The sequence below is a fragment of the Alternaria novae-zelandiae genome (genome assembly GCF_023758075.1).
Source record: "Alternaria novae-zelandiae strain BMP 2774 chromosome Unknown scaffold_8, whole genome shotgun sequence".
Classification (NCBI taxonomy): Eukaryota; Fungi; Ascomycota; class Dothideomycetes; order Pleosporales; family Pleosporaceae; genus Alternaria; species Alternaria novae-zelandiae.
In genome coordinates, this window is record NW_026056968.1 from 53,995 (window position 1) to 74,279 (window position 20,285).

General features: G+C 51.4%; 8 protein-coding genes across 8 annotated transcripts; 4 read left to right on the forward strand and 4 right to left on the reverse strand.

Annotated features, from left to right (window-relative positions):
* Positions 1-47: 47 nt before the first annotated feature.
* Positions 48-1,086, forward strand: J4E88_004508 (uncharacterized protein; the record flags this gene model as incomplete). Its single annotated transcript, XM_049398153.1, has 2 exons — positions 48-493; positions 543-1,086. The coding sequence occupies 2 exons, from the start codon at positions 48-50 to the stop codon at positions 1,084-1,086; spliced, it is 990 nt and encodes a 329-aa protein (XP_049255714.1).
* A 312-nt stretch (positions 1,087-1,398) lies between these two features.
* On the forward strand, positions 1,399-2,799 carry J4E88_004509 (uncharacterized protein; the record flags this gene model as incomplete). Its single annotated transcript, XM_049398154.1, has 1 exon — positions 1,399-2,799. The coding sequence occupies one exon, from the start codon at positions 1,399-1,401 to the stop codon at positions 2,797-2,799; it is 1,401 nt and encodes a 466-aa protein (XP_049255715.1).
* Positions 2,800-3,537: 738 nt separating this feature from the next.
* On the forward strand, positions 3,538-5,397 carry J4E88_004510 (uncharacterized protein; the record flags this gene model as incomplete). Its single annotated transcript, XM_049398155.1, has 3 exons — positions 3,538-3,740; positions 3,797-4,410; positions 4,466-5,397. 3 exons carry the CDS (start codon positions 3,538-3,540, stop codon positions 5,395-5,397), a joined length of 1,749 nt encoding a protein of 582 aa, XP_049255716.1.
* Positions 5,398-6,523: 1,126 nt separating this feature from the next.
* Positions 6,524-8,770, reverse strand: J4E88_004511 (uncharacterized protein; the record flags this gene model as incomplete). Its single annotated transcript, XM_049398156.1, has 5 exons — positions 6,524-6,814; positions 6,865-7,457; positions 7,512-8,231; positions 8,291-8,579; positions 8,762-8,770. The coding sequence occupies 5 exons, from the start codon at positions 8,768-8,770 to the stop codon at positions 6,524-6,526; spliced, it is 1,902 nt and encodes a 633-aa protein (XP_049255717.1).
* Positions 8,771-9,085: 315 nt separating this feature from the next.
* On the reverse strand, positions 9,086-10,738 carry J4E88_004512 (uncharacterized protein; the record flags this gene model as incomplete). The annotated part of the gene is made up of 1 exon (XM_049398157.1): positions 9,086-10,738. The coding sequence occupies one exon, from the start codon at positions 10,736-10,738 to the stop codon at positions 9,086-9,088; it is 1,653 nt and encodes a 550-aa protein (XP_049255718.1).
* A 1,345-nt stretch (positions 10,739-12,083) lies between these two features.
* On the forward strand, positions 12,084-13,386 carry J4E88_004513 (uncharacterized protein; the record flags this gene model as incomplete). The annotated part of the gene is made up of 3 exons (XM_049398158.1): positions 12,084-12,174; positions 12,226-12,522; positions 12,578-13,386. 3 exons carry the CDS (start codon positions 12,084-12,086, stop codon positions 13,384-13,386), a joined length of 1,197 nt encoding a protein of 398 aa, XP_049255719.1.
* A 1,539-nt stretch (positions 13,387-14,925) lies between these two features.
* Positions 14,926-16,337, reverse strand: J4E88_004514 (uncharacterized protein; the record flags this gene model as incomplete). Its single annotated transcript, XM_049398159.1, has 5 exons — positions 14,926-15,432; positions 15,498-15,518; positions 15,576-15,985; positions 16,043-16,176; positions 16,228-16,337. 5 exons carry the CDS (start codon positions 16,335-16,337, stop codon positions 14,926-14,928), a joined length of 1,182 nt encoding a protein of 393 aa, XP_049255720.1.
* A 426-nt stretch (positions 16,338-16,763) lies between these two features.
* On the reverse strand, positions 16,764-20,058 carry J4E88_004515 (uncharacterized protein; the record flags this gene model as incomplete). The annotated part of the gene is made up of 4 exons (XM_049398160.1): positions 16,764-17,273; positions 17,540-18,395; positions 18,460-19,933; positions 19,989-20,058. The coding sequence occupies 4 exons, from the start codon at positions 20,056-20,058 to the stop codon at positions 16,764-16,766; spliced, it is 2,910 nt and encodes a 969-aa protein (XP_049255721.1).
* Positions 20,059-20,285: the final 227 nt, after the last annotated feature.

Below are 20,285 nucleotides of genomic sequence, written 5' to 3' on the forward strand. Positions count from 1 at the left end.
CGCATCACCACGCGACAAGAACGCGATTCTACGCACGAGCCACAAAGATGACATCATCACCCCCTACCGGCGTCTTCGTCCCCGTCCCGACCTTCTTCAAACCCCAATCCGAATCCAAATCGCTGCAACCCGCTGTCGACGTGCAGACCCAAGTCGAGCACTCTGTCTTTCTTGCCAAAAATGGCGTGCGCGGCCTCGTCCTGCTCGGCTCCACAGGCGAAGCGATTCACATGTCGCGACAGGAGCGCATCGACCTTGTCTCTGGTGTACGGAAGGGGCTAGAAGAGGCAGGCTTCAAGGACTACCCGATTATGGCTGGTACATTGATCAACAGCGTGGATGAGACGCTGGAGTGGCTGGAAGACTTCAAGAAAGCGGGTGCGCAATGGGGACTTGTCCTTGCGCCGGGCTACTTCGGAGCCGCGGCGAGCCAGGAAGGCATCAGAGAATGGTATACCGTTGTCGCGGACAAGAGCCCATTGCCCGTACTTATGTGAGTCTCAACCACGTGATGTTGTTGTATCGTACTAACGAGGCCACAGCTACAACTACCCCGGTGTAACCAACGGCGTCATGGTCACCCCCGAAACCTACCGCATCCTCGCCCAACACCCCAACATCGTCGGTTGCAAGATGTCGCACGCCGTCGTCTCATGGCACAACCAAGTCTCCCTAGACCCCAAGATCGACCACAACAAATTCCGCGTCTACTCTGGCCTCGGCCAACAACTCGGTCCCATCGTCATCTTCGATGCCGCAGGTGTCATCGATGGTCTCGCAGCCATATACCCCAAGACCGTTTGCTCGTTGATGAAGTTGGCGGAGACAAGGCCGATCACCGATGAGAACCTCAAAAAGATGAAGGAACTGCAGTACACGGTTAGTACTGCGGAGGAGTTCATCGGCAAGTATGGTATCGTTGGCATCAAAGAGGCAGTCAAGAGGGTCACCGGTTTTGGCACAATGGAGGGCGGAAGGCTGCCTCTCAAGGGTAAGCTTCCTGATGGCGAATGGGAGAAGTGGAGTGAAACTTGGGAGAGGATACAGAAGATGGAGGATTCATTGAGTGAGAAGGACTTCAAGTAGAGTAAGCTCTGTTGATCTAAGCGACCGTAACGATCGAGCTTCGGGTATCCTCATGTCTTGCGTGACATTTTTTGATTTCTTCCTCAAAGTTCAACGTCATCACATCGGCTAGTCCAGCACAGTGCTTTGCTTCTGTCAGCACCAGATCAAAGCAGAAATTCACAACGTTTACCAACAAAGCATGGGTCATGTACAGAGACAGCGAGCAGTATTCCCACTACATGTACAGGTCTAACGAAATCCCATTCAATCCGATCCTAATCTCACGCTTTACCACCCTAGAGCCTGCCGGAGGCAGTGCACTACGTCAAAATGGCTAAGTTGGATGACCTGCCGGATGAGCTGATACTCAACATACTCCACAGGATTACCTCCGATGAAACTGACCAGACTACTCTAGCAGGTTTCGCACGTGTTGCAAAGAAATACCGACCCGTCGCCGAGGAGGTTCTTTACCATGCGCCTATCCTTCCCATCGGATTCGATCACCATGGCGCCGTTATGCAATTCTTGCGTGCATTGATCAAAGACGCGAAACTCGCGAACTTCGTGCATCATCTCGTCCTCCCGGTCACGAAGCGATTGCACAATGACCAGTCGGAATGCCAAGACCTCCGATGTGTGCATGGCCTAGAAGACCTCAAAGATGATATATATCGCCGAATGGGCTTCGATTACAAGCTTTGCACTCAAGTTGAGGGTGAGAAAGAGATCTCCGTCGACGGAAAGATCGACGGACAAACGATGCCTGCATGTTATTTCGAGCCGTCACTCGGGGGTCTAATCCTCAGCCTGCTCCCCAACCTGGAAACACTTGACATGCAAACCTACCAAGAACCATTTGGCCCGGATGAGCATGGTAAGGTACCACCAAGGATCACCGAGACAACGGTCGAGGACTGGTTCGGCGCTCAAAGCAGTCAAGTTCGCGACAACACCGTTGGCGGTCTCGCTGGTTTACAACACCTGACTTGTGAAGAGATCACAGACTTTGACTTCTTTCGAGGGCCAAATCTAACATCATTGGAACTAAAATGGAATACTTACTTGGGAGCGAACCCCATCGCAGCCCCAGTACCCGCAGTCATTTCTACCAGCATCACTTCTATACATCTTGAGATGACCATCCAAATGCTCGATGGCAGGAGGTGCATCAGAAGCGAGTATCTACACGCTCTTCTGCAGGGCTTGCCAGCGCTTCGGGAGCTATCAGTATTTCTCTCCTACCCTGAACGGCACTCTCACCTTGACTTTGAGGGAAGAGACGACCTAGGTTGGGATAATATCATCGAAGCTCTGAAACACGCAGCGCCAACGCTTGAAGAGCTGGCTGTCGATGTCGAGGTACCCTTTACGGATGAGCGCGTATCGACACGGGCTCGGTCCATTAGCACTTCACTACGCCATTACAAGTTCGACAAACTGAAGCGGCTGCGCATCCCGAATGAAGCGCTATGCAGCGTACAAATGAGCCATAGAGTTGATACAGTCGACTCGCTTCCCTTGGGGCTGGAGACGATCGAAGTTGTAGACCCTGATTACCGCACTCTGGTTTGGGTGGATGCTCTCACAGTTCGTAAACGTGAGGGGCACCATGCTGCACTGCGCGCAGTTGCATTGAGACAGCGAGATTTGGTCGAAGCCGCGCAAGTCTGGTCAGATGCGGAAGAAGAGGGCATTGTGATTATTAGAGCCATCTTGCCCACCCACTAGCTGCTGAAGCATTTTAGCTCATAAGTTCGTAAGGGCGTCTTCATATAGAACCAATGTATCACAAGTAATACCATGATGGAAATGATGAGATTGATCGAAGTGCAATGGTGAGTAGCCAGCAATGAGGCGCGCCGAGGTCGGATGCGACGCGCACGCACCTACCAACTGATCTAGATCAAGATAAGATAAGATCAAGCGAGCTCATTTTCGATGTTCTCCACCCAAACATCGAACCACGCGCAAATTTTCGCCAGCCACAACACGACTTTCTTCTGTGGCCGTCAGCCGCAAAGTCGCCTCTAATAGATCATTTGCGGGTGTAAAGCTCGTAGCACCGGAAAAGAGCCGCAGATGGGGTTCAAGCCGTGTCTGGACCCGCTGAAGTGACCCATCTGATAAGATTATCCCATCAACACCATGCTTCGAAAGGCTAGTACTCCTTCAATGCGTACCCATCATGGCTAAGGCCTTACCCAACATCTCGTGTTCGCCGTTCAGTTTTGCTGTCGCGACGTCGAGGTCAAGCTCCGGGACAAGCTCTAGTTCAAGGCGTCCAGCTGAAGAAGCTTTGGCTTGGGTGTGTCGGCCCACACGAGTATCATGCCTAGCTGCTGCTGCCGTGCAGGACCCAGAGTTGCGGCAATGTATTTGAGCTTTGCTGCCCTTCGCGGTAGGCAGATGGCGATGCGTTCAGTTCGTTCAGACAGATTATCAGATCGTTGAGACACGCCCACAACCATGGATTCTATCGCTGCTGTTCAGCCTGGCACCGAGCCTACGAGGCAGAAGAGCATTGACGTTGTCGATATCGACGAAGAAGATGCGATTCGCAAGGTTGAGGAAGCTAACATGCCTTCCGTCTCTGCGCAGGAGGGTGTTAGGGAAGTCGAAGCTGTTACTTTGGCGTGGACTAAGACATCTTTGGCATGCGCATTCTTATGGTACGTCGCTGGAGATTCCAACTATATGCCAACGGCGATACTGACACAACTCTAAGCATGTGGCTCTTGTACCTCACGAATGCGTTCCAGTCATCCATTACCTCGAACCTCACACCCTACGTAACATCCGGATTCGAAGAACACTCCCTCATTACCGTCATTACCATCGTCTCGAACTCCATGGCTGCAGCCGTATACATCCCGACTGCCAAGTTGCTCGATCTCTGGGGTCGCGCCGAAGGTTTCGCTACGATGGTGTGCTTCGCTACCCTCGGGTTGATCATAATGGCTGCATCTACCAATCTGGCAACATACTGTGCTGCGCAGGTCTTCTACACAATCGGATTCGGTGGTATGACTTACTGTGTGGATGTTATCACAGCGGATTCGAGTAGTCTGAAACACCGAGGTCTGGCTTTCGCATTCACGTCTTCGCCATACATTATCACAGCGTTTGCTGGTCCAAAGGCGGCTGAGGGTTTCTACAACAACGTCAACTGGCGTTGGGGTTTCGGTACTTTCGCTATCATTCTACCCTTTGTCGCCGCACCACTGTTCTTGCTGTTGAAGCTCAACCTGCGGAAGGCGAAAAGGAACGGCGTCCTTACAAGAGATGCGAGTGGCAGAAGTCTTTTGCAGAGCGTCGTCTTCCATATCCGCGAATTTGATGGTCAGTGTCTCCCACTGTTGAGAATTGTGATGAAGGCAGGCTAACAGCTCTGTAGTTCCGGGAGCCTTCCTACTAGCCGCCGGTCTCGTCATCTTCCTCCTTCCCTTCACTCTCGCCGACTCAGCACCCAACGGATGGTCTACGGGATACATCATCGCGATGTTAGTCATTGGCTTCGTGCTTCTGATCCTGTTCGGTATCCACGAGCGCTTCACAGCCGGAAAGCCCTTCCTGCCCTTCGACCTCTTGACTAGCCGCTCTGTCCTGGGCGCTTGTCTTCTCTCTTTTACATACCAAATCTCGTACTACGCCTGGAACTCATACTTCACTTCCTTCTTGCAGGTCGTCACCAACCTCACGATCGCAGAAGCAGGTTACGTCGCTTCAACATTCGACGTCCTTTCCGGTGTACTACTATTGTCAGTCGGTCTCATCATTAGCAAGACAGGCTACTTCCGCTGGCTTCTGTTCATCGCCATACCAATCTATATCCTCGGTCAAGGTCTCATGATCTATTTCCGTCACCCGAACACTAGTGTAGGCTATCTAGTCATGTGCCAAGTCTTCATCGCGATCGGTGGTTCCATCATCATTCTTTGCGAGCAGATCGCCGTCATGGCCGCCGCAGATCACCAACACGTCGCCTCTGTTCTCGCACTTCTCAACATCTTCGGGTGGCTAGGCGGCGCGGTAGGGTCTACCATCTCCGGCGCGATCTGGACAAACTCCTTCCCTCAGGCACTAATGGATCTGCTGCCAGCTGAGACTATGGAGAACTTCGATCTCATTTATGGTAGCTTAGATGAGCAATTGAGCTATGTGAAGGGTAGTGCGACAAGGTTGGCAATTGAAGAGGCATATGGTATTGCGCAGAAGAGAATGCTGATTGCGGGTACGGCGATCATGTGTCTTTGTTTGGTATGGGTTTTCTTGATCAAGAACTTCAACGTGGCGAAGATGCAACAGACAAAGGGACAGGTATTCTAGACGGCAAAATGGATACCGTGCAAGGTTGCTGCAGGTGAGAGAAGTTACAGTGAGAGGGAAGGCTTACGTGGAGGGACTCCTCTGCCTGCAAACGGAGTCGCGACTCTACCACCTTCCCGAACATACATAAAACTCTGGTCTCTGCGTCCAATACAACTGTAAGGCTGTTACTGGCGCTCTAATTTTGGGTCGCATGCACGAAATGACTCCCCCCATCACGATGTCTCATGAAAATTGGCTTTCCTCCGCATACCAGTACCGAGTACTGCCCTACTACCACGCCAAATCCGACACACAGTCTTCAGCTATCTCGACCACCCCAGTTTATCTTGCAGTACCCAAGGGCACCCGTAGGATCCAGTCACCACTGACCCCGCCAATATCTGAGGCCCAGCGCCTTGGTCGCGAGATCGAGATCAGAAAAAGAACAGGCTGGCTCGAAGTACTGGGAGCACGAAAAGCACGACTACAAGCCGTTCAAAGTGGCTTATCAACAACTGTTCCGGAACCACTATTTGGCTTGAGACGCGAACTCATGGTGAGCTTATTTGCGCTATATGGCTTAGAGCGACAGGGCTAATACTACATTAGAGCAAGGACACGGTTGGTCAAGAAGTACTGCGTCAAATTGACTTGATCGACGACGGTATTGAGAAGGTCGTCGAGAGGCGCAAGATGGAGGAGGCTGCGATGGCGCTCGTGCAGATGTCGAAAACGAGGGCTTGTTGCGCTTGTGCGCAAGACATCCGAAATTCTGGGGATTCGAGACCAAAATGATCAGGTCAACGAAAATACTGTAGGGCTGGCTTTTGGAAGAGAGGGAAGGCGGGATTAATGGGCGTGCGGGTGCGTGAATGAACGCTCGACCCGATAGAGTTGACAATTTCCTCGTGTTACAGTACTGGTTGGAGATCAAGATTTCAAAAGCATAATGTGTATTTCGGCAACCGCTGTAGGCAGCCCCATGTAATTGCAAAACCTTCGTTGGATGTAGATCTAGACCGAGTCTTTGTAAAGACCCAAGTAACGTCCGCAATTCAGTTCTGCAAGCTCAGTTCATATTACATCTCCTTCCACCCAGTCTTTCCAGATATATTGTGTAGCATAAAGGCATCTAGAAGAGCCATTAAGCCCCGTGCCACTTGTGGTGTCCTCCAATTCCTCTCCACCGAGCTGGAGGCCTCAGATGGCTGACCAAAACGCAAAAGAAGAAGAGCAAACAAATAGTTGGCAACATCCAGTTGCTCTCCATATAATGCTTCTGGCTCGGCTTGCTCGTATTGATGAGACATATGAGACAGACAGCGAAGCCGATAAGAACGATGGTGAGAAGGCGCACGTATTGACGTAGATGGCGCTTTATCGGTGGCAGGGAGACGAAGGCAATGATAGCCATAAAGGTAAGTGCGAGTCCAGCCTAGTGCATGTCAGTAAATAGTGATAGAGAAGGGGCGGGGCTTAACTTACGGATAGAAAAACGTAGTCGAATACAAGCTCAAAGCGCGTTTCGTATTTCTGGAGGAGCGCGGCTTTATCGAAGAACTTTCTCTTAGGCTCTTCTACTGCCTTCGGTGCCGTTTTCGGTACCGAGATGGATAAGCTGTCGAACAAAGTCTGGATGGCCATACTCTCTGCGGTGTTCAAGCTTTTGGTGATCATGTCCACAGTTGTCAAGTTCTGCTCGTCCGTCAGATGATTATCGAAACTCTGCGCCAGGACGGTCAGAGTGCTGTTCCAGGTCTCGAGTGCTTTACTCGCATCGACGCCTTTTGGGATCGTGTTCCACAGGTAGACGTCGATCTTGCGACGGAGCGCGTCGGCGAAGAGGGTGCCGTTGGCATAGGCACCAGTCAAGCTGAGTCCTTCAATTTCGCGGAACTTCTCATCGACACGGTCCATTCGAATGAGGGCCACAACCCACATGATGAGGTAAGAGACGCCCTGGAGGACGAGGACGAGCATGATGTGGAGGAAGAAGTGGAGTGAAGCCCAGACTTGCTGCTTGATCGTACCAAAATGTTCCTCGTGCATGCGGTCGAAGTATAGCATGTACAGAAGATCTGAAAGGTATTAGCGTGACGCTCGAGAAGCCAGGTCGATGGTTGGTATCTTACAGATTATCAACACCGAAGAGACGATCTGGCCAGTTAGCTGAGTATCGAACTGAGATCCATTCTTGACGATCTTCGATATTGCTTTGCAGACAACGATGATTCCCTCTCCCAGGATGATCAAGGTAAGTAGCGACATGCGCTGTACGATGTGGGTACCCTTGAATGAGATGACGCGCCAGTAGCATGAGATGCCAACAGTGATGACGATTTCTGCAGCGCTGATAATGTACCATGCGTAATGTACTTTAGTCGTGAACTGCTTGCAGACACCTAACTCCAGGTTGCACGTCTCCTTGGGTAGAGCACCAGTAATGCTTCCGTACATTAATGCCGCGATGAGCGTCGAGCCGATAACGAGCGATAGCGGCAGGACAGTCCTTTTGTGTTTGCGCACGAAGAACAAAGTGACGCTATACTGAGCCGCGAGTACTAGACGAGACACCATGAGGATGAATGAAAGCACTTGGTACTTCTGGAGTGAGCTTGTAGGTTTTCCAGGTTCCCAGGCAGGACCGACGACAGCGAACCCGACCATAACACCGAAGTGGAGGGCTTTGGCAATTCGCTCGAAGATGCAATCGGCAGTGAAGCGAACGTCATAGAGCGAGTTCGAGTACCAGGTGAGCCAGAGCAAGGCGAAGAACCCGACGTAGGCGCGCAGGGAGGCACTGTCGTTGATCTCCTTCAACGAAGTGAACGTGGTCAAGTTGGCGACGAAAACTGAAAGATAGCGTCGTTAGCAAGAAACCTTCAAATTGTAGAAAGACCAGAATGCTTACAGAGATCGAAGAACAACTCTTGATTCGTGGCTTCGGCATGGCGCTTGAAAGATGGCATGTCACGCAGCTCTTGCGTGCACACCTCGACCTCGAGCTGAAGACCAGCTTCGGCATTAGGATCGTGAAACTCGCTATCGAGGACCGACTGTGTATTCTCTCGGGTTATGGCTGGGCTTTGATGTTCCTTCTCGCCGTCGTCTTTGACATGGTCTTCGACCAAAGGCGAAGCAAACCACTTCAAAGGCTTCTTTTCTTCGCTATGATGGTGGTACGTGTTGCCCATCTTGACCTTGGAGATATATGAAAGAGTGTAGAGAGTGATGCAGTCTCTATGAGTCACCGGTATGAGTTATAAATGGCGAGTGTCCTCGACCTAGGTGATGGAGAGTGATGATGCCAGAGCTTATATGCAAGCAGGGCCGACTGTCTGTTATTGCGTGATTGCGTGCTACTGTGATAGTGTGGAGTCACGGGTAGCATGGGAATAACTCTGGAGATCTATGAATGTGACGCGTCAATATATTGGGGTAACTGTGAGTACCGAGTGCTGTTTGGTTGTAGACGTACAAACGCTGTTTGCACGTGCCGTGGTATGTGGAGATACAGCAGCGGATGTTGCGGTGACGATATCAGAAGCTGTGTCATATCTCCTTATCTCCGGTCCGTAACTTCACCGATGAATACATCCTCAGATTGCAGACGACGATGCGACGGTGATGTTGTTTGTAGATTTTTGTGAAGCAGGCTGGCTGTAACATCGATAACGTCACCTTATCGTAACAGTACACATTGAATCTACACCAACTTCAACTCGAAGTTCTTAACCAGGACCTCCCCACCCAGCTTGCTTGTCGCAAAGTTGAACACACCGAATCGGTATCCCGTGAAGAACTGCCATGTATTCGCCATGTTGTATGCAGGACCAAGCTGCACGAACTTGGTGCCATCAGTGCTGTACCAGAAAGTTGTTTGTCGCACCGCGTTGGTGTTGGAGAAAGCTGGCGTGATGTCTGACTGAACGCGGAACCACAGATCGGTTGTGCCGGCAGCAAGACTAGGTCCCGTGGCAGCGACAGTACCGGTAGACTTCGTCGTTCGGTCTGCGTTCAATTCCAAGCCGTTGACCATTACCAACTTTGCCGCAGAGCCTTCTTTATGTATACCGATGTATGCTCCGGTGTCACGGAAAAGTACAGCGCCAGCACGGTCGCCAGTGGCCATTTTGCTGATGTCGATCTTGAAAGTTCCCGATGACTTCGGGCCAAGGATACGGTGTGTCAGCGTATTGCGCGCCGCGTAGAGGTCATTCGTAACAGAAGCAGTCTGTAACTTGATGCCACCAGCCCCGCCTACTAGGCTCCACTTGCTGGTATCAGGGTTGTGGTTGAATTCCCACTCTGCACTTAAAGCTGTTCCAGTAAATTTGTCCAAGCCGGTGGGTGGGGGGACGGTCTTGGCGGTTGTGACTGGCATAGGGTATGTCTTGCCCCATTCACCATTCACTTTCTCAACTTCCGGCCATCCATCCGCCGTCCACTTCAAAGGCGCAGCGACAGGAATGCGTCCACCAGGGTACGAGTCCATAAACGCAACGTAATACCACTTCCCATCTTTGGTATCGACTACACCGCCTTGGTGGCTGTTGCCTGCGTTGAGCAAAGGTCCTGCAATGCTGTCGACGAGGATTCGCGCCTCATATGGGCCCCAGGGACTCTTTGACTTCAACACCCACTCGTCATCGGCCGGCTTGGTAGCAAAGATGTAGTATGTGCCGTTGATCTTGTACATGCGCGAACCTTCGAGGTATAGGCCATTTGGATCTTCATAGACTTGTTGACTCCTGACTTCCGCTGTGCCGTCGGCGTTCAATTGGGCAACCTTGAGCTGGTACTTGTCGTACACGATGTACATGGTGTCATCATCGTCAATAAAGATCCCGTTGTCGTAATAGCACTTGGGGAATGAGCCCGCGGCAGTCCAATTCCAGCTCGACACTTCGCCATTGTTGGCGGCTGCATTGTTCCCGTCGGCAGTCCATATGTACGACTTCCCGGTGGATTGAACACAACCAATCCAAATGAACTTGTCGGACGATTCGCGGTATCTCAGTGAGCTGGCCCAGATGCCCTTGACGTAAGCATGGCCTGCTGTGTTATCGAGGTCGTATATCGAGCCGAAGTTAAGTCTTGGTACGCTATGAGTTACTGGTGTCCAATTAACGAGGTCGTAAGACTTTAGGACCGGAGCTCCTGGCGAGAAGGCGAAAGTCGAGGAGGAGTAGTAGAACACATCGCCTATCCGGAAGACGTCGAGGTCGGGATAGTCTTGCCACAAGACTGGATTGTTGAACGTTGTAGCCCGACTGGTAAGCTCGTTGCTGGCGAGTGGGCTTCCCACGGCCGACCGAGACAATAAGCTGGCGAGCGCAATAGCTGAAGAGAAGCGCATGGTGGCTGGCGTATGCAATGAATGTGCTTGTGAATCGAGCGACGATGCCCTGGAGCATTTATACCAGCAATGGGCATTGCGCTATTTCGAGTGGCGCATGTCATCTCTGGAGAACCTTGTCTATTGTAACATGTTCATCAATTACCCCACATAGCCCTCTCAGGAAGTGCGCTACCGCTCAAGACGCCGTATTTACATTGAAAACCCGGGGTAATCACCGCACCAAGTTTGGGGTCGTCGGACCGGCTTCGCAACGCTCTTTCCCATTGGTGCAGCTCGGCTTGAGTTCTTCCGACTGGACACAGGCTGAGTGATCGACGTCGTCATTGCCGGTGGCTATCCGTGGTGTCGTGAGTTTTACCGAGCGTGAAGATTTGCGAGAATGTCGTATACATAAGATGAGATGCGAGGGGAGATGACATCGAGTGTGAGATAGAGGATGCAGGGGTAGATGTCAAAGCAAGAGGGCCCGAGCGTCAACCGTGTTTCGTCCGAGCTTCCAGACACGTTCCTTTAGACCCTGCACCAGCCTCGCTGCGGCGAAGAACATAGCGCAGACGTCTACCTGCTCCAATCCAGTCCGGCTGGTGTGCTTCCAACAATGCGACCTCTCAGGATGACGTCAAAAGTGTTGTCGTTCGTAGAATGACAGCTTTCCAAACAGGGTGTGACCTTTTCCCAGAGTCGGCACAACTTTTCTCCGATCGCCTTAGCCCGTTTGTATGTCATCTTCGCCCTGTACTTCACTTATCGTCACACAGAAGGACATGATCGGTGTGAGCAAAGAGCGACATTGCTTGTCTGCACATACCCTCAGACTGCTTCCCCGATTTGGCAATTTGTACAAACATGGGGTGCAGATACGGGATGCACATGGCGCATGCCAAGAGCAGACAGGACTCTCTGGAAGAGGAGGCAGACGACTGATGAGGGGACTAAATCGGTTCGTTTTTCACACATTGCCTGGCGGCGAACCCCTCTTGCCCGTGGTCGCCACAGTAGACTCGACATGATACGAGAACGGACACTACAGGCAAAGTTGGCTGGCTTCACGAGACCAATGGCTTCGATGCTTTTTTGCTGCACGGCGATTGGACATAAGTCTTCGCCCCCACCCTTCAACTACATGAAGGTTTGCTAACGCTCATTACAAATCACGGCTACCTTGTCTTGTGGCTTGGAATGCGGTATGAATGCTAGTCAGCGAAGGATGGTGGCCTAATAGCAACTGCATAAATAGTTGTCGTCATCTTACCAGGACGAAACGCCCACAGAACAACTCGAACTCCTCGAAGATTACTGAAGCGGCCACTCGATCAAGATTGTTTGCTTCTACTCCTTTTCAATGGACGAATTTGAGAAATACCTCGAGAAGGCGACTGCCAAAGGCTCGGACATTGTGCCCGGGGCGGTGATGGCTGTCGTCGATAAGGATGGTACTTTCCCTGATACTATCTCCAAATGAGTGTATCTCACGCGCGCTGCAGGCAAATTCATCTACAAGAAGACCGCAGGTTACAATGGCGTCACTGAAGATGCGGAGCCTATGGACTTTGATCAAACCTTCTTCATCGCATCCTGCACAAAGCTCATCACTGCTATTGCTGCCCTGCAAAGCGTTCAACACGGTTTAGTCACGCTAGATGGACCAGTCGATCAGTACTTACCAGAACTGGCTTCCCAGCCCATCGTTCAGATGGACGGCTCCGAGATCAAAGTGCGTCCAGCCACGAAGTCCATTACGCTGCGTCAACTTATCACGCATTCCAGTGGCACGACGTACGGTAAGTGTTTCTAGACGGACAGCACACAGCATGGACTGATTTCGCCAACTTGTAGACTGGGCTTCTCCAAGTCTTTACGCGTGGAGGGCCTCACGCGGCGAACTACCCGCTCTAATAACCGACGGCAACGTGGCTAAGAAGTATGCCTATCCACGGACCTTCGAAGCTGGAGAAGGCTGGGAATACAGCGGTGGTTTCGATTGGACCAGTTTGCTCATCACACGTTTGACCAACATGAGTTTCGAAGAATATGTCGAAATCAACATTGCAAAGCCTCTCGGTATAACTTCATTCACCTGGCATCTCAATCGCAAGCCCGCAGTGGAAGAAAAGCTGATGCGCACGAGCACTCGGCAGGACGACGGTAGTCTCACAGATGGCCCAACACCCTTTTGGTCTGGCGACCCTGTTGGAGAAGGTGGTGGAGCGGGCTTGTATGCCAATGTGTACGACTACACGCGCGTGCTTTCCGATCTCCTCAAACCTTCGCCTATCATTCTGTCCAAAACCATGGTCGACGCCATGTTCAGCCCACAGTTCGCCGAAGACAGTCTCGCGGCCAAGGCACTCGTCGATAACGCCGAGCTCGCTTATACCTGCACGTTGGACGCCAGTATGGAAGGCGTCAAACCGAACTTCGGACTGGGTAGTCTGTTGCTGATGGAAGATGTGAATCGAGAGAACTACTTCAAGCCAAAGGGTACGTTGTGCTGGTCAGGACTTCCGAATCTACAGTGGAGTGTCAATCGTGAGAGGGGAATCGCGCTGTTCTTTGCGACGCAGGTGTCACCTTGGGCAGATCGCAAGACGTTCGATCTTGTCGCAAGATTTGAGACGGCTGTTTGGCGAAACCTGGAAGCATAGAGTTGGTGGCAGTTGATAATTAGTAAGATGACTGGTCTTTTCGCAGTGTGCTTTTGCTATGCATGCATTGATGTCTGCAACGCTCGAGCTTATTTAGTTGAGTCTGTGCGCTACTGCGGTGGTACAGGCGAACGTGGAAATGACTACCTAGGGAAGTTACCAGTGGCGCTAGTTCTCAGACTCGCACACCCGCCCTTCCTCACCACCGATACTGCACCACGACCGACCCACCAATATCGCAATGACTACCAAAGCACCAAACATGTCACTCATCGGGACAAGCTTGCCAAAGGCTCCTGCTGCTCCAGGTACCGATGCAGATCAGCCTTCTGTTACGGGCGAAAATCTCCTCAAGATGGTATGTTCTAAGAATGTGAACTGAGTGCTTGCATTGCTAACTATTGGAAGGTTTGCGATGAGACTGGCGATGCCCACTACTGCTCCTCTACGCGCCAATCGAAGAAAAGAAAAACACGCCAAACAACTTCACCCCCACTCGACGACACCGACAAGCCCTCGCACGCTGCGCATGACCACATGAAGGCTTCAGTCACCAGCGATACTAGATCCAATACCTTTGCGTTCATGCGATTACCCGCCGATGTACGTCTTTGCGTCTATGATCAGCTGGTGGCCATGCCAGTAGCTCGATCACTTGTCGGGCCTCACTTTCAAATACACCATGCGAAGCCTTCTGTGGGCATACTGAGAGTCAGTCGACTAGTTCGCGAAGAAGCCTACCCCATCATAGAGCGCGGCCGTTTGAAGAGACGTCCATCATTAATCGTCAAGGTTCCTGCGAACAGCAGCCCAGCCGATACATCAAAGTACCTATATCGGATCGCAGATTTGATGGGTGACCTCGCGTACCGGTTCCGGAGAGCTCGGAAGGAGGATAATGAGCAACATAGCACATCCAACGAAATGCACCGATCGACACTGCTTAGTCTTCATCAGTGGATCGAGGAAGTGTTCGTCAATGACTGGGAAGGCGCTACGGAACATCGCGACAGCACGGCTGCCATGTTCGAGTTCTTCAAGCGGGCGATCCTTACTTTGCGTCAAGGAACGTTCAGTATGCACATCATGTTGCACGACAGCAGTCTCGTTCTAGGACACCCCGTCGGTGACTGGTTTTCTCTTGCTGAAAACTTGAACGCAGTTTCAGCCGAGTGTCCATCTCCTATTGATGAAATGCTTCAGGTCTCGGTACCAGAAGATCGCATTTCACATATGCGGAATCTGCTCAACACGCCTTGTATCTATGGAAAACGCCTGCGCCCTGGGATGTGGAGAGTTGATGTGCTCAAAGGCGGCACTCAACTACTGGGAAGCTGATGAGTAGTTTCTGGAAGAAGAAGCCTGGAAGGCCTCTTACTGGCGATGGGATCTTTCTGGATGACTTCCCTTCATCGTGGTACCTTTTGGTGGCAATTCGGTAGGGGCGTAGCCCATTTTCCCAGTCAGATTTTGCTACTACAACGGATACCAATGCACAATTCCCTACCAAAGATCTCCGTTTCAGCGCCACGTCTTCCTCTAAGCCTGCGGAAGAACCTTCTTCAACACCTCGACCAATCCCTTGATCTCCTCCTCGGTGTTATAATGTACCATACTGACTCTTGTCACACCCTCTGGCTCCAGCTTCAATAACTCATCGCAAAGCCTCTTTGAGTAGAAATGTCCCCATCTAAACCCGTAGTTACTAATCTTCTCCGCCTCAGCCACGATCGCCTTGCTGCTCATGCCCTTGACCGTGAACGAGATCGTTGGTACTCTTTCCTTGCTATCGCTCGAGGTAGAACCCAGGACCGTGACATCTGGTCGTGAGTTCAGGAAGTCGAGAAGAATAGCCTGCAGCTTTCCCTCATGCTCAGTGATGGCGGGGAAAGCGTCGGTGAGGTAGGCGGTGACCGTTGGAATAGACTGTACGCATTCGTAGTTCGAGCCAGCGAACCCGATCTTGTCTTCAAGAGTTTTGGTAGGGTTGAAGAAGTGAGATAGGGGCTTCATGTGCTGTTGGGCTGAGTTGCTGGCGTAGAGGGCCTAAAGATGTGTACGAAGTCAGCATTCGTCTCAAATATAGCTCGCAAAGTTTTATGTCGACTAACCGCGATATGTGGGCCGTAGACCTATGTCATTTTGTTAGTACCATGGTAACAAGAGGGTAGAGTAGATGCCGGACGGACCTTGTACCAACTGAATGCGTAGAAATCGACTCCAAAATCCTTAACATCAATCGCACGATGCGGCGCGTAGCTAACTCCATCCACGCAGAACAGCGCGCCAACCGAATGCACCGCCTCTGCAATAGACTTCACATCATGGATCGTCCCCAGAATGTTGCTCACGTGCGTGCATGCTACGAACTTCACTTTGTCGCTCAACAGCGGCTTGAGGTTCTCGGCTGTGAGTTTGAGTCCATCCTCCTTTGGAGACGCCCACCACTTCACAGTCAACCCAAGACGCTCAGCCATGAAAAGCCAGGGCTTCGCATTAGTCTCGTGCTCCATCTTTGAGAGGATGATTTCTGAACCCGCAGGGAATTGCAGGGATGAGCCGAGGTTCATGAAGAGTTGTGTTGTTGAAGCACCGAGAACTGTTCATCGTCAGCAACAGGATGCCCAGGTGTGAATGAATCTGATGGTTTCGTTACCGATCTCATCGCGGCCAGCATTCATGTACTTTGCGGCTGCTTGATAGCCCTCCTCGTACTTCGTGTTCGACTGCGTGCCGGTGTGGTATGAAGCGCCAAGCTGAACATTGGTCTTGGACAGGTATTGTACTATTCTGTATTCATATCAGTCATCATATGTATCCACGATCTAGAAATTAACTCACGAGTCAATCGCGTCGCCCAGTGCCTGACTGCCACCGGCGTTGTCAAGGAAGACCTGATCTTGCTGAAGTGCGGGGAAGCGCTCCCGAGCTTTTGAAATATCGAACGTCATGATGCCAATGTCGAGTTATCAAGAGTGATAGGAGTTGAAGACACAAGTTTGAGGGGTTCAGAACTTTTGCTAAGATGCTGTATACCTATGATAGCCGCCGGCACGCCCTATGCAGATAGTGCGGGGCTTGGCTCAATTCAGCAGGTGCTAAAGTCAACCTGTGACGGCATTGCCTGCCCCACGTTGCGCCAGTAATCAGAACGCGCATCCTCGAGGCTGCAAACTAATGTCGTGAAATAGAAGAAATGAAGTACCCCGGTAAGATCTCTATGAGACAGGCCGCCATACGCTTGCAAGATCATGTTCTTCCATAGGTGTCGCGAAACCCGATAGCTCTCCCATGCTCGGTCCTACTCCAGGCCAATTGGTCCTTGATCTTATCAGATCGCAACCCAATAATCAAATGATCATCGGGTGAGTGAACCCTCAGCGAAAGTTGCTTCTCGCATGGTAATCCGCACCCTGACCTTCGAAATATCCCAAGAGACTAGCCAATGCCGCTGTATCAATATCGCATGGTCTACCCATCTCGGACTCCCACTCCTCGTCAAACATAACGCCGTTCTCGTAGGCGTGTGCGAGCCAGGGTCCACGAAAGTATTCGCCTATAGCTGGTCCCAGCCACTTAGTCAAACTCGGGGTCGCGGGCAAGCCTTGACCAATGTAGTTGTCGTTGTAGTAGATACCGAGGCGGTGCGGGGGTATGCGCTTGAGATAAGGCTGTTCCTGAATCACCCAACCGAGTATGTTCTTGCCGAAGAAGGGCTCGCAGGAGATGGTTGCGGAAACCTCAACGCTGCCGTATTCAACCCAGACAAATCTTGGCAAGGGCTCATCTTCGGGGAAGAGGAGACCGCGAAAGAAGCATGGACCAGGTCGGGGCTCGAGATCTGCGAAGGACTTGCAAAGCATCTTGTGCATCTTCCAGTCTTTCTTCTGGCATGCGGTAGAGCAATAGCGTGCATTGCTACAGGTGGAACAGCGTTGTTCAGCAGGCTGTTTGCAGACGAAGCAGGCATGGGGAGTTGTAGGCGGAGCTGGCGTCATATCTTCTGGGTTGGTGATCTTTGAGAAGGTGTCATGGAAAGCAATGGATAGTTTAGTAGCGATAAGAAGCGATTGAAGGAAAAGGCCATACGAAGGTAAGCGGTGTTCTACGTACTTTAAACCGCGAAGACCTTCGAGGTGAGAGAGTCTCTCACTTTGGCTTTCCACATTTCCACTTCTTCTGTCCCAGCTGACTCGAACTGACCTTCCAGGCGTCCTGATTTGGTAATCACATTACCTTTACCTTCCTCCAAGAACTTCCCCGTAACTTGCACAGCGATCTTTAACAGCTCTACCGAAGGCACACCGTCCGTCTCGATATCTTTTTTACCCGCTGCCGTAGAGAAGACGAAGCCAACAACAAACGGCAGGTTGCTCTTATGTGCTTCCCACTGCTTCCCAGATTTGGCAGCAATGATAGGACTGAACTGCTCCTTCATCCTTTCCATCAACTCCCAGCAAAGGTCATGCATGGTGAAGTAATCGAACGTGATTTCTGGAGCCTCGGCGTGGAGAGCAGTGGCCAATTTTTGTATGACGTGGGTTTGCCTTTGAATGGCCGGCATGACGGCGGCGAGGGAGGAATGATGGCGTGCGCCTTCTTTGATCTCGTCTTCAATTGTTTCAGCTGTGATGAGTCGTTCGTCGCCATTTGTTGAAATACGCGAAGCCATCCAGGCCGATACTGGACCCTTGAACTTCAACAAACGTGCGTTTGCTTTGGTCTCCTTGACCTTCGTATTCCTCTTTGAGCTTGCCCAGTTAGTTGCTGAAGCACCAATAGCCATGAGAAAGTTCTTCCAATGTCCCTCAAAGTCTTTAGGGGGTTCGCCAATGAAGTAAGCCGAATTTCCCTGCATGTCCCACAGCGTCTGAAGATCCTTCCACTCTTCCGAAAGAAGCTCAGTCTGGCGCAGGGCATGGTATAATTGTGTTACGCACATGACCGCCCCGGGTGTTGCGGCGTACTTGACAGCTTCTCTATGGAAGACGTTTCGCGCATAGTGAATCCTGCAGAAATAAAGGCACAAGGTCAGTCTATGTCTCACATGCATTTCGTACAGTCAGGACCTACCAAAGACCACAATGTGTGGGGTTGCGACGCCATACGGTATAGTCCTTGTAGGGAAAAGTAAACGCCGATCGGATGATCGCGATGGGATCGACCTCCATGATCTTATCGACCGATTTTACCAATTCCTTCATGTCGGAAGAAGCTCTAGGGTATGTCTCAACGTATTTCTGGAGCGTAGTAAACTCGTTGCGCATCTGCGTCCAGCCCGCACCAACCTCGGTAGAGTAAATGATGTCGAGATATATATGGAATGCAAAGCACGACCAGATTGGTGGTTGCTTGTTCGTATTCTCCCTTGCATAGGATTTCCGCGCTGCCTCGAAGGCGATGACAAACTGATCCTCAACCGCTCCCGGATGATTGTGTAGCAAGGGAAGATCTTGGAACACTTCCATCAACGTCGACTTATCGCGGGCATACTTTTGCTTGTTCGTTCTGGGTGGTGGACCCTCATTTTCATCGAATCGACCCCATTTGCCATTGTAGTCCATGACTGACCCGGACGCGGAGAGATCGTTGTAAAGGTAGACCAGGAGGCCATTACGGGCGTTGTTGAACAGGGCGTCTGCGATGTCGTAGGCTTCGAAGTTGTAGTCGTTCCACCAGCCGAACCAACCTTTCGCTTGTGGGTCAACACCAGCTTCTTTAGCGATAGCCAGAAAGTACACCTCATGGAACGGCACGCTTTCGACGAGATGCTTCATCACTGGATAAACTTCGTCGTGCATGCTGTGCGCAAGCTGAATTGCTGTGTTGGTCGCTACCGACACAGTTGCCAAATCGAGTTCTCCCGCATGGTGCCGACCCCATAGGTCTGCAATCTCAGCACGAAGGCGGGAGAGGTCGTCCATCAACATGGTCATTGCCATAAAGGCATCAATGACGGAGTCGGTCAACACCTCAGCAGTGTAATCCAGTTTCATAGGTTTAGGTGGAGGTACCACGTCTGGTGCAGCCAAGAACTCCGCCGATGGCTCATATATATCCAAAACCTCGAAGATGTTGCGAAGTCCAGTCTGTCTGACTCGGTCTTTATCACTCCGAGGCTTAGCATTCTTGATGCTGTTGAGATCGAGAGCATCGTTTCTCATCAAAGGCTTGAGTGCATCGCGAACACTTTCTAGGACAGTGACAAAAAAGCTGTGACGGTCATCTGACGATTTGTCGACAGCTTCGCCGGCAGCTGCCAGCTTGTGCGAGAAAGCACTTCGAACCGATATCACCCGATCAAGTGCAACGTTGAAGTAGTCCGGCACTTCTACAGTGCCTTTGACCTTAGCAATGTGAGCAGACAAAGGTACGAAGTCCTTGATAGCAAGGGTGTATTTCGGCCTGGACGTCTGCTTGTCTGATCCACTCTGCGTAGTATTGCCGGCTTTTCTGGCTTTGCCTTTGAGCCTTTGCGTCTTCTGTTCCGTAGGAGCAGGCGGTTCGAGGGGCTTGTTGTAGCCAAATGACTTGGCTGTAGACGCGACTACAGAAAAGGGAGATTAGCGCGTGCATCTCTCGTAAGTCTGGCCGCAACTTACGCCATGATGCCACGACATCCGTATCGTGCTTGTATTGCTGGTAAACGCTTCGTAGGTTGTTGGCCGCCATTGTAGTTGTGTAACTGCGTCTATTCCAACCGAACTGACCTCAGTACATGGGTATCTGAGTGTGCAGCCTGTCCGTCTCTACTAAGTGGAACTTCGGGGGAGATATTCTGGGTGTGTTGTCTTCGCTACCATAGATCGTAAATGGGTAGAGACAGCTTTCTGGCGGTGCGCGAAGATATTGCTGGGTCCTTCCCCGCCACGCGTCGCGTCGCGATCGCGACAAATCGC